Here is a 14,284-nt window from a genome sequence, read left to right on the forward strand (position 1 = left end):
AGATATTTATCCAAACAAACCTTAAAAATAACAAATATCACCCTTTCATGCAAATTATCGAATTATTGCATCAAGATAAATATTAACAACATTATTTTCAATATTTTTTTATTAGTTTGAACTGATTAAAAATTAAAAATTATGTTAATATAAAAAAATAGCATTTAGTAAATTATCAGTGAATATAACCTGGAATTGTTAGATATGGAGTATTGAAATGAAAATAATTGAGGTAGAGGCAGTTGTGCCATTGAAAAGTGTGGTAGGATAATTTTTTTAATGCATTGATTGGACTACGCATTAATTCTCTCCCATTCGTACTGATTGTGCAGCTAGCTAGCAAGAGTTCATTGGTTGATTGGACCAATGGGGAATTTAATTACTCTCATTTTGGACACATTTCAAAGAATATATTAGAAAATTAAAGTAAGGAAGGGGGCAGGGATGTCTGTAAAACCTGTGACAATTTTATTGATTTCACGTGGCAATTTGTGAATTTGGATTTGGCTATTCCCAATATTCTCTGGGTTTTACTTGCATCCGGTTCATAATTAGGACAAAGCGCGAATGTCAATGTCCACTGTAACATATTCAAATGAAAATCAACATACTACTGCTACTAGTATTTCTTAATGCTCCAAGGAAGACAATAAACAGGGACCATAATTATCATTGTCGCACAAAACGTGATTTGCAATGTCAAACACCTGGACAATGCTAAAATCTCACCTTCATGGATGAAGCCCCTATAATTATTTTCCCACTAATCCACTATGCTTTCTTTAACTTATAATTAAACAAATGTTACTTGCATTTAAACACTATAACTAAACAAATGTAAACCGATAGAAATTAAATCTTAATTAATTATGGTATGGGAAATGCTATTGAAGTGTTTGAATTATTTAGATGTCTAAATACCATTTTATATGTCGATCAACTATATATCAAATAAATTATCTATTAGGATGATGTGTCATACGTACTGTAGTGCAAACCAGCATTAGTGTTTTTATTAATAATTAAATTTCTGTAAAGTAAATAAATCAATATGAACATAGGCAGAAAAAATAACTAGGACTGGGACATCATAGAATCATCTGTCGGCATACAACTGTATAGTCAGATTGACTGAAACAGATTCGTGAGCAAAAGAAATTTTGGACATTCATGCGGGGAAAAAGAAAATTATAAGCTAAGAGTCTTTTTAGATATAACTAGAAGTGTTTTTGAATTTTTTTTTATTATTAAAAATAGTTTTTAAAAACATTTTTAAACTTGTATCAAAATATATTCTACATATATTATTAAGAATCGATAGGAAAAAGAGGTATTTTGTGCCTATTAAGTTTTTAAAAATAAAGATAAAAGAGAGAGAGGGGGGAATAGATGATTGCAATACAACAAAATAAATTTTTAGTGGCATTTAATATGACTTTTAGTGGCAATAAAAATTGTTACAAAATTTTTTATCGGCATTTTCACATTAGCCATTGTATGTAATGTTGCTAAAACATTTAGCGACAATTATTCTAAATGTTGGTAAAAATCTTATAATGGTCGAAAAAAGTGTATAACTTTTTGTAATATTTTTTACTTTTTCTAGTTGATGTGGGACTTGTAAGATGAAAATTTTCTTTTCTTATTTTTTAATTACCTTATTTCTAGTTGATGTGAGACTTATAAGATGAAGATTGTTTTCTACTTATATATATATATATATATATATATATTTAATTTTCTTATTTTTTTTAATTATCTTATCAATAGTCAGTCTCCTCAAGTTTAGGAAATTATTGAGTTTGATAATGGTGAGTAATCTCATACTAACTTAGGATAGTAAGTTATAGATTTAACTCAACCCTATAAAACACACTTGTAACAATTTATATACTCATTAATTATCTTATTTCTAGTCAATGTGGGACTAAAGTTTTTCTTAATATAATTGTCGCTAAGAGTAAATTTTGTTGTGATATAAATATATTTTTAGTGACCATTATATATTAGTCATTAATACTTTTATTAAATAATAAAATAAAGGTAATTAATTTATTGTCGTTAAATAATTTTCGGTAAAAATAAATTTTATTGTAGTGTTGAGTGATTATTGATATGAAAAAAAAATTTAACATCTCAAAGGTATAATAATCCACTAAAAAATAAAAATTAAAAACAGTTACACATTTTCTTATCTTATTTATAATATGTATAGATATAATACAATTTTATGAGGTTTATTTTTGTCAAAGAATGAGGTTGAGTTTATGAAATATCTTATCTTACTTAAATCATTTTTTTTCTAGCAAATTTATTAAAGTCAATCTTATAAATCGAGCAGATCACACTATAAGTAGTAAATATATTTATCCAAGAATTTAATAAAACTACATATTTAAAACTTAAACCGACTACTATTATACTGAAACAACCAGTGGTAGATGATGAATGCGCTCGGCAATATTCCTAGATCAATCCTAACATCACTAAACACAAAAGAATTGATACCCTAGGAGCAAAGTTAGGTGAGGTGAGAAATGTAGATGCACTTCTTGTTTTTGCTGTCGAATATAATTTGGTTTAACCATTCTCAATATATATTTTTTTTTGCTAGTGTGTTATTAACGGAATACGTAATGAAGATTATATAAGGTAAGTGAGGAAGAAGGGTGTGAGAAAGACATGTGAATGTGAAGTTTTGTTATGGAAACTAGGGTCCAAATTTTCATACCTTATGACAAGCGAATAAATTGAAGGTGAAAGAGCACCACAGCCAAAGAATGTACCGTACAGTGTCCACCACCTACATACCCAACCCAACCACCACCTTCCCATCAATCACAGAATTTCATTTCATCCACCACTTTGCACTCGTACAATTGTACATCTTTGCGTGTGTGCGTCCATGTCTATATCTATGTCTACATTACATATAATATCCCTACCCTCCTCTCATATATCCATCTGTCCAAATTATCACCTAGTCCACCAATCTTTTATCAAACCAAATGCTATTTTTTTGTGATGTGAGCTAGTTAATCTCCATGAGAGTCAAGCTAGCTAGGCATGAGATAGTAGTAATTAAGAATGGTAGTAATCAACAAATTGGCAAGAGGTAGCATCGTCAATCGTCATGGTACATTATTACAATAGACACATGGAACAAAGTTGTACACTTTGACGTTGACATGTTAATGCGTGTGTACATGAAAGAAAGTGAAAGGAAATACAGTTGAACAGTACTGACGGTAAATGCGGGGTGAGTAGTTATCAGATTTTAAGTGCTTTAATTTTAGTAGACTAGTTAATTAATCAATGCAACACACGGATTATTATACAACTTTATTTATAAGTTTGTAATTAAATCCCTTTTTTTTTTAATTGAGTTCCCTGTAAATAATTTGTGAAAAGTTCAAACTGTCACAAAGGTAACAATTTGTGACAATTTTACTAATTCTAGAGACTCAATTATAATTTTTTTAGTTTAAAAATTTAATTGAAATTTTCAAAAAAATTCAGAGATCAAATGATTTATTAATTCTTTATTTTATTTTGAATGCAAATTTTATTATTAGGTATATTAGAATTTTATATATTATTGGATATAATTAACATATATTGAAGGTGTAAAGAGTTTATGACATTGTAGTCTAGTAATGTATTGACATAAATTAAAAATTGTTAACTTTTTAATGATATATGATGCGGATGGTTAGAAGGAATTTCATTGGAGATTATTTACAAGTGTTATAATCCTTAAGTCAATAAGATAAAGAGAGTGTAAATCTTCTCGACCTTTTGCCAAGAGGATTAATACAAGAGGGTGGTAACTTAGCATTTACATCTTTCATGTTCGAGGTTGATAGATAAGTGTACTCTCTCAACTTTTTTACTGAGAGAGCCTGGTTGAATAGCTGTCAATATATCCTTACTTGTAAAATTGTTTGACATTTATCATACTCAAGGCTCATATATAACATAAAATTTAGTTATTAATAATTATGATTGAATACCAAAATATGATTTTTAATAACGAGTAAATTCACACAAAATCCTAAGATTTTCATTGCCTAAAGACACAACAAATAGATATGAAACTCTCATTCTGTGATAAAGATAGATAAATTACACTCTTTGAATGTTTTAGGTTTTGGATTGCAACTAAAATATTTTAGAAATAATCTTTCATACCGGAACATATGCATATCCAAACATTGAGCACAGATTAGAGTTGGCAATTTAATGAGAAAAATAGTTAGGCAATTACGAGCACACGTGACTAACAACTGATATATGGTGAGGATACGCCATTTTATACCTTAATATGAGGAGTCCTTTGAAGTTTTCTTAATCCGACATTACTATGTTGATATAGGCCAAGTCGGTATACTGTCCAAAATAATAGTTTTAAATAATTAATTGAGTCTAAATTTTTCCATATTAATAATGTGTATATATATAATTAATCTCTTAAATATCCTAGCAATAAGTAGCATACGTATGGCTCAATTATTCACAGAAGCAGCTGTCTATGAATTGGAATTTTAAACTGGAACATACTCTTCGGGAAGGCAACACCTACAAGGATTGGTTTGCTAAGAAAGGGGTTAGGATGGAACACTCTTGGAAAAAGCTTTGGAATAATCTTACTCGTCATATTCAGCCAAACCTTCTTGCTGATGTAATGGGGATTTGCTATATATATAAGGTATAGTAATTGTTTGGGCAATATTTTCTAATGTTTCAAAATATGTTAAAGAAGATTTTTTTCATTCTTAATTTTGGAACACATTATTTTCATTCATTGAATCTTTTTCCGGCTGAATCAATTTTCTTTTAATATTTTTTTATACGATTTTGGATATTTTATAGGATACAAATGCTCAAACCATGTATGATTAGCTTTAGTAAAGGATAGATCATAGATGTCTAGTCCGTACTATAATAAAAATCTCATAAGTAAGACTTATAGGAGATGATTTTGTGAGTAAAATTACTGATTGCAAAATCACTTCATTGTACTCTAATATATTTTATTGCTTCTTAATAATTTTACTTAAAAAAAATACCATTATATTGATTGTGTTTAATTATAAATTGTAATAATTATGAACATAAAATTTGAAAATAATATATATATATATATATATATATATATATATATATATTATGTTCTTTTATAAGCTCAGTTATTAAAAAAACAACAACAACAAAATTCGTATCTGTGATTAGTTTAAAACTAGTAATTTATGAGTTCAAAGACTGAGTTTCAAACAAATAACAAAATGATGCCCAAGTGTAACTTTGTTAGTGTTCAAGATTCAGATTTAAGTTTGATAAAGAGGTTAGACGAAGACCCCAAAATAAGGAGTTCTAATTTATATTTACTGTATTTGGAATGAAACAAAAGTATAAATTAAAAAAGTGGAAAAGTTTAATTTTAGGATTGTTAAATTATCGATAACTTGTTAAAGTATACAGAGATTCATTTGTTCTGTGTAAACTTAATTTTTTGTTTTAATAAAATACAATGACATGTCAATATCTTATCAATTGAGAGGAACGAAAAATAATTTATTAAACAGAGGGAAAAAATTGAAGTGGGATAATTGATATGGCTATTTGGCCCATTCCTCGAAAAGAGAATAATAAATGCAAAGGGCCCGAAGCATACAGTACTTCTTTGGCAGAACAGAAATGTAAGTCCTGATGTGAGAGGTGAGGAAATGATTTTGTAATCGATTGCTTTATGATTGATGAACATTGAAAAAGTGTGCAATTGACAGTGAGATAGAGAGAGAGAATAGTGGGGGAAAAAAGTCCTTCCTTTTTTTAAATTTTTTTTTTTTTTTATCTAAAGCTCTTTTATTTTAACTTTCACTTTTTCAACTCTGACATATCAAGAAAAGTGATCAGAGAAGGGAGCAATTAATTATGAGGTTATGATGACTCTATGATGAACAATGCAGGCCATGCATGGTGTAGTTGGCTTGTTTAATGCAGTACGCTTTGTACTATATGTGCCACTACAGGACACATTGCTGTGCTTTCTCCATTTCTTTTTAAATCTTCTTCCCCTCTCAATTTTTTATTCTTAAATTCTCCATTGGTATATGGCAGTGAAAACTGAAAACACGGAAGAGAGAGAGGGTATATGACAGCATAATTTACTCGACAAAACTCATAACATTAAGATATAGATGGTGGTATCATCTCATTAGAATTGATGTTTTGTACAACAACAAATGAATGAAATTCTAAGTTTGATTATACTTTTCATTTAGCATAGATTACAGGTTATGTTATATTTGTTTGAGTATGAAAAACAGAAATCTGTTTTCAAATATTTAACACATCTATATAACAAAATTCATATTGAAAGATGGATATATAATAGTTACTATAGTGAGTTTGATGTTAATTTAGTTTGTGTTGATGGGGCATTGTATTGCATGCATGCGTGTGAGGGAGAGGATAGAGAGTGACTGAGCTTTCACATCATGGCTTGTTAAGGGCCCTGAGAAGCGAGGCTGACAATGTCCTTCACGAAAGTCGCTGACTCTATTGTCTGCCCCGCATTTAAAGCGCGCTCTGTTTCTGTAATGTCCAACTGTTTGTAACTTTGTGCCGTATATATTGGCCCCTCTTCCCTCAAATCACTACCATCCCATTTCCATACATGCCCCCAACCCCACTTCTTCTTTAAACCACTCACTAGTCACTAACCATTCAATATTTTTTTATTTCATTCACTAAGTAACTAATCATTCATATTCATATACTTCTCCTTCCTTGCCTTATTTCTCAGATCATAACAATAACCACTATGCCACAAGTATTTTCTATATTCTATTATAACTAAAAACAATTAACTTATTTTATGCATATTAATAAATTTGATTACTTTTATTAAATTTTATTATTTTTATAAGATTTTTTCTAAATTATCCTTGTTATAAATGACAAAAGAAATAGTACAACTAAAATATCATAAATTAGAGGAAAGATATTTTAGAAAAAATATCATTATATTTAAGAAGAATAAGTATATATTTATTGAAACGAAAAAACAAACATACTAAAGTTGGGAAGAGGGGTGGTGAGTTAGGCTAATACGGGTGATGTTGTATGCTTAACATTAATTTGAGAATTGTGTCATTAACAGAAATGGGGTTACAAACTAGAAAGCATGTTTCCTTTGTCCACAATATAAAACGCAGTTATGCAAGGTGACTGGCAGTCAACCATCAAAGGGGGGGGAACATTTCCCCTTATTTAATCACCATGCATTTAGGGCTAATTTCCAAGCAGGCCTATATAAAGTTAACTTTGGACATAGTTTATACGTACAATCAAAAGTTGTGCTTTCTTTGTTTTCTTTTATGTTGGGTACAAGAATAGGAAAAACTAAGTTGAGTTCAGTTATGTGTCATCTGGGATTTGTCCTAGAGGTGGGTGGGACGGGTTACAATATGAAACAAAAGGTTACTAGTTTAGATCTGCCATTAAGATAGGAGGCTCTTCTCTTGGAACTTGGGTTTCATTGCTACCTCTCCCAAGTCCTTGTCCTTTTCTTTAATGTATTGCAATGTGATGATGTTCATGTTTCCAAATTACTACTTCAACTAATCCAAATTCAAATACTTTCCATGATGCACCTTATTGTGGTCCTTTATTGTATGCTAATTTACGATTCACATTTTGTTTATTAAATACAGAGATCATGTGCCTGCCTTTTCTACTCATCTTAAACCAAACTTTAAAGATAATAATGGGGACCAAGGGTGGTCCAATTCCTTTGTTGGACCGAGATCCAACAATAATAACGGACTTAGAACATTTCTCATACATCAAAAGTAATAACTTTTTATCTATATTGCAGGTTGATCTTAAATAGAGTGAGATTTGTCCTTGGTAATAGTATATACCAATTAGGGGTGGTATATCTATGTGCACCATCAAGTTGTTGGAAAATTTAAGATCAACAATGAACAATGTCTACCATGTTAGGTAAAGTGAAGGACTCCAATGAATCAAACAGAACAGAGAATGGAATAAGGCATAAAGCAATTAACTCAAGTCTGTTGTGTATATGTTTTATAGCTAGGGTTCTAGGAACTAGCTAGGGTGTACCACAAGAAATGGTCCTCAATAGAAGGCTATAATAACTAGGTCGGGTTTTGGCTCATAAGGATTCACCCTGATCGGTCCTTCTCACCTCGTGATTTCATTTTTGTTTTTCTAGGACTTTGTATTTATTTCTTTCCAACCCCGTCTCACACTTTCATAATATCAACTGATTAGTAATTCATGAATAGGTGATAATTAAAATAACATAGAACTATGACGTGAAGCAATAATTAATAAAGTAAAATATATTACATAAGTCTTCTATGCATTAAATTAAAACCAACCTCTTTCAACCCTTTCGACGTGTTGCAATACTACAAAGTATCGTAAATAAAACTTTGAACTTTGTGGGGATGGGAACAATTAAAATCTGCCCTCTTCTCCCCATTGAACAAATTAAGGGTAAATGAAATTAAAAAAGTAAGACTAGAAATATTCAGAAGAAATCAAGAGTGGTAAAGGATACACTTTTAACACTTTTCCACTTCTCATTTAGCTAGAAGTTACCTGGCCCAAAAAGAATGAAAAACTGGATAAAAGTTCTGGGCTATCTATATAATTTATGGTTCAAGATATATACACCTCCTTTTTTTCTATAAGTACACCTCCTTTAAAAAAAAGAATTTTAAATTTTAAATTTTACATCCATAACATTTAATTTAGTATTTTTTTTTTCACACATCATTCCTCTTTTTTTTAATTTTTACATGCACTCTTTTACTTTTTCTTCACCCCACCTATTTTGGTAACATGTGAAAACTAAAAGAAAAAAAAGTGTGTGAAAAAAGAAAAAGAATAACAAATTGAAAGTTAGAGGTGTAAAATTAAAAAAACAAAAAAATTATAATATTTTATAATTTTTTTTAAATAAAGGAGGTGTACTTATAAAAAAAAAAAAAGAGGAAGAGTATATATCATGATATATACTCTTCCTCTCTTTCTTTTTTTTATAAGTACACCTCCTTTATTTTTTCAAAAAAATTATAAAATATTGTAGTTTTTTTTATTTTTCTAATTTTACACCTCTAACTTTTAATTTACTACTTTCTTCTCTTTTTCACATTTTTTTTTAATTTTCACATACTACCAAAATAGGTGGACTGAAGGAAAGGTAAGGAAATGCATATAAAAATTCAAAAAAAGAGGGAAGATATTTGAAAAAAAAATACTAAATAAAATGTTATGTATGTAAAATTAAAAAAAAAAATAAAAAATTAAGAATATTTTAAAATTTTAATTATTTTTTTAAAGGAGGTGTACTTATAAAAAAAAAAAAAAGGTGTATATATCATGAACCTAATTTATGGATGGTGCTTATGAGCTTGCATATTTGACTGAGCCCAGTTTTTTGAAGTGTGGACTAACGATTCATCTTTTGTTGTAGACTTGTAAGAAACACTTAGAACGTAGGAATTGGAGAAATATAAAGGGTTAATATCGCAATGGATTTGAGAAAAATGTAGTTTAAGAAAAGACTCATTATATGTATACTTTTTTTTTTTAATAAATACATCTTTTTTATTTTTCTAAATTTTTTTTGAAAATATTCTTAATCTTTTTTTTTATTCTTTAATTTTTTAATTTTACACATTCAACTTTTAATTTATCACTTTCTTAATTTTCACACTTTTCTTTCTTTCTTTCTTTTTGGTTTTACGTGCATCTTCTTGTTTTTCCCCTATTTTTCACTTATTTTAGTAGGTAGTTTTAATTTTCTCGATTTTTAAATTACTCTTTTTCTCCCTCACCTCTTTCACTTTCACATACACCAGATGGTAGAATTGATGTGTAACGGTATTGTAGACACGTGCAACTTCTTCGACAGTTTTTACTAAGTTGGACACAAACTTTTTCTTCCAATACTTTCTCCCCTTTTACACCTCCAAAAACTTTAATATCAAATTTAGTATTATGAAAAAGACATTTTAAAATACTAATTTCATTATTCTAGAGTACTTTTTGAATCGATAAAATTAGTGTTCTAGAAAGTATTTTTTGAAATTATATTTTTAACATACTTCCGGAAAAGTACTTTCCAAAATATTAAAATTAATGTTTCAGAAAGTACTTTCAAAAGTAATAAAATTAGTATTCCAAAAAATATTTTCTAAAAATGTTATTTTACATAATTTAAGGAAGTTTTTTCCAAAGTTGTAAATTTAGTGCTCCAGAAAGTATTTTCAGGAATAATAAAGTTAGTGTTTTGAAAAGTATTTTTTAGAAGTATGTTAAAAACGTAATTCGAGAAAATGCTCTCAAATATACTAATTTTACCATTGTGGAAAGTACTTTATAGAATACTAAAATTATTTGATATTGTATTTTTTAGAAGTGTAAATGAGATAAGTTCTTGAAAAAAAAAAGTACATTTGACTCAATATCTTCGCCATTGTCGAGGAAGTTACACGTATTTACAATGCTTTTGAAAACTAATTCTACATTCATGATGTGTGGGAAAACTAAAAGAGGAGAGAGAAGGTAATAGAGTGAAAATTGGAATAGGAGGAAGGAAGAGAATAATATAAGACCGAAAGAATTAAAATTAACTACTGAAATAGGTGAGAAGTGGATGAAGTAAGTGGAGAATGGAGAAAAGGTAAAGGGGTGTATATGAAAATTGAAAAGAGAAGGAAAATAGGTATGTGAAAAAGAAGAAAAAAGTGTTAAATTAAATGTTGAGATATAAAATTAAAAAAAAAAATTTTTTTAGAACTTATTGTTTTTTTTAAAAAAGAGATGTACTTATAAATAATATAAAAAAAAAAGAAGAAGATGTATATATAGCTAAAAAAATGAGGCTGATGATATATACACCTCCATTTTTTTATACATTACACCCCCTTTTTTAAAAAAAAATATTAAATTCCTAAATTATCCTTAATATTATTTGGAATAAAAAAAATTATCCTGGAAATTTTTTTCGGAGGTGTATTTGTACATAATTATGGAAAGTTCTTTTCGGAATAGTAATTTTAGTATTCCGAAATACTAAAATTACTATTCTGGAAAGAACTTTCCGCTGGAATAATTCCGGAAAGTACTTTCCGGAATACTAAAATTACTATTCCGGAAATAACTTTCCGTCGGAATAATTCTAGAAAGTACTTTCCGTAACACTAAAATTACTATTGCGGAAAGTTCTTTCCGGAATTATGGTAAAAAATACACACACTGTGATGGGATTATTTTTATGGTATTTGTCTGAGAGGATATTTTATGAGTTATTTTTATAAGGTTATTACACAAACATACTCCACAATGATGAGATATTGTCCGCTTTGGGCCTTAGCCCTCACGGTTTTGCTTTTGGTCATCACCCAAAAGGCCTCTCAATCATTGAAGTATGTTTGTATTATATAAGTTGTTATTTGTTGTATTATTTTATCGATGTGGGACTTGTTTGAATCCCAACAATCCTTCTCGCAAACAAGGGACCTTACTTTTCATGCAGCGAAATCTGTCTTTATATGGCACATTTATTTTATGAGTTATGAGGGGTTATAGGGTTATTGGTTGTCACCGAATCCAACCTGCGGCTCTGATACCACTGATGGGGTTATTTATTTTATTGTATTTTTATTGTAGAGTATGTTTGTGTAATAACCTTATAAAAATAATTCATAAAATATCCTCTCAGACAAATACCATAAAAATAACCCCATCAGTGGTATCAGAGCCGCAGGTTGGATTCGGTAACAACCAATAACCCTATAACCCCTCATAACTCATAAAATAAATGTGCCATAAAAAGACAGATTCCGCTGCATGAAAGGTTAGGTCCCTTGTTTGAGAGGAGGATTGTTGGGATTCAAACAAGTCTCACATCGATAAAATAATACAACAAATAACAACTTATATAATACAAACATACTTCAATGATTGAGAGGTCTTTTGGGTGATGACCAAAAGCAAAACCGTGAGGGCTAAGGCCCAAAGCGGACAATATCTCATCATTGTGGAGTATGTTTGTGTAATAACCTTATAAAAATAACTCATAAAATATCCTCTCAGACAAATACCATAAAAATAATCCCATCAGGCGGAATCTCGGAATCTCTTTTGAAGGTGATTTTTCATCATCTTCATTCTCCTCTTGATCATCAAACTCCTTTTGAAGACATGCATCTTTGTGCTCTTTACTTGTATCTTCATTTATAATTGGCTCCTCCTTCTCCAAATTTAAAGCAAAACTTTTGCCTTTCATATGAACATTGAACACTTCTTTATTGTGTATATCTTTAATCACACAATTTTTATCTTCAAATAACACTTTATAGCCTTTTCCTAATAATTGAGAAACACTCAACAAATTTTGGTTAATATCAGGAACGTATAAAACATCAGATATTAATTTAAAACCTGAATGACTCTTAATAGCAAGTGTTCCTTTGCCTTTTACTGCAAAGTGTGCTCCATTCCCCATTTGAACTTTAGAGATATCAGTTTTGTTGAGTTCTTTGAAGAGTTCTCGATCATAGGTCATATGATTTGTACAACCACTATCAATAATCCAAGCTTTTGAGGGTTTTTTTGGTCATAAAGCATGACATTGAAAGTAGTTCTTCTTCTCCCTCTTCTTGTTGATCTTCAACAATGTTGGCTTCTTCTTGTTGCTCATGAGATTTGCATACATGTTTTAGGTGTCCTAATTTTCCACAATTGTCACATTTTACATCAGGTCTCCACCAACATCTTTGTTGTGGATGATTAGTCTTTTTGCAATAAGGACATGGTGAAAAAATTTGAGTGTTATTATGTTGACTGTTCTCTTGAAACAATTCCTTCTTCTTGTTTTTGCCACTATTTTTGTTCTTCCATTTGGCTAAATATACACCCTCCACGGATCCTTCTTCTCTCATAAGCCTCCTTTGTTCTAATGCTTGCAATGCATGTAACATTTTTGCCAAAGTGATCTTACTCAGATCCTTTGTGTTTTCCAAAGCTGCTATTGAAGCTTCATATCTTTCAGGTATAGTTACTAGAATTTTTTCAACAATTCTAGAATCAAGAAATTGCGTTCATAGTAATCGTACCTTATTAGCAATGCCAAGCAGTTTGTCAGAGTATTGTTTGATTGTCTCTGTCTCCTTCATTCTTTGTATTTCAAATTCTCTCATTAAATTTAATATTTGCATGCTTCGAATCCTTTCATCTCCAGCATATTCTTCCTTTAGATAATCCCAAATTGTTTTTGCCGATTTGAGAGTCATGATCCTTGTGAAAACATTTTGTGAAACACAGGCAAAGAGACAACTTTTTGCATTTGCCTTCTTGATTTTCCTTTCCTTGTGAATTTTCATTTGGGCTACGGCAGGATTTTCTGGCAACGCGAAAACATCATAATCTTCTTCTACAGCTTCCCAGAGATCTAAACCTTCTAGGTATGCCTCCATTCTCACCGCCCAAAGATCGTAACTTTCTCCATCAAAAATAGGTGGGGAAATTTGTGAAAAGTTTGTTTCTGCTTCCATCTCCAAGATCGTAACCTTAGCTCTAGATACCAATGATGGGATTATTTTTATGGTATTTGTCTGAGAGGATATTTTATGAGTTATTTTTATAAGGTTATTACACAAACATACTCCACAATGATGAGATATTGTCTGCTTTGGGTCTTAGCCCTCACGGTTTTGCTTTTGGTCATCATCCAAAAGGCCTCTCAATCATTGAAGTATGTTTGTATTATATAAGTTGTTATTTGTTGTATTATTTTATCGATGTGGGACTTGTTTGAATCCCAACACACTGTTAATATTCCGGAAATAATTTTTCGCGATAGTAATTCTAGTGTTACGGAAAGTATTTTCCATAATTATTTTGACGGAAAGTTATTTCCGGAATAGTAATTTTAGTATTCCGGAAAGTACTTTCCGTAATTATTCTGACGGAAAGTTCTTTTCGGAAGGCTCATGATATATACACCTCCTGTTTTTTTTTATAAGTACACCTTCTTTATTTTTTTTAAAAATTATAAAATATTATATATATATTTTTTAATTTTATACCTTTAACTTTCAATTTTCTACTTTTTTCTTTTTTTTCACACACTTTTTTTTTCTCTTTCAATTTTTACATGCTACCAAAATAGGTGGGGTGAAGAAAAGATAACGGGGTGCATGTAAAAATTGAAAAAAAAAAAAAAAAGAAGAAAGAT

At 29.7% G+C, this 14,284-nt stretch overlaps 1 protein-coding gene across 1 annotated transcript; it reads right to left on the reverse strand.

Moving 5' to 3' along the window:
• Positions 1-13,148: 13,148 nt before the first annotated feature.
• Positions 13,149-13,601, reverse strand: LOC145956467 (uncharacterized). Its single transcript, XM_083072071.1, has one exon. It carries the CDS (start codon positions 13,599-13,601, stop codon positions 13,149-13,151), a length of 453 nt encoding a protein of 150 aa, XP_082928197.1.
• Positions 13,602-14,284: the final 683 nt, after the last annotated feature.

The sequence above is a fragment of the Cajanus cajan genome, chromosome 3 (assembly GCF_000230855.2).
Source record: "Cajanus cajan strain Asha chromosome 3, NIPB_CcT2T_4, whole genome shotgun sequence".
In the NCBI taxonomy this organism is placed as follows: Eukaryota; Viridiplantae; Streptophyta; class Magnoliopsida; order Fabales; family Fabaceae; genus Cajanus; species Cajanus cajan.

Excerpts from the sequence above, each read along its gene's own strand:
- LOC145956467 (XM_083072071.1), bottom strand. The coding sequence starts at position 13,601 with ATGGAAGCAGAAACAAACTTTTCACAAATTTCCCCACCTATTTTTGAT.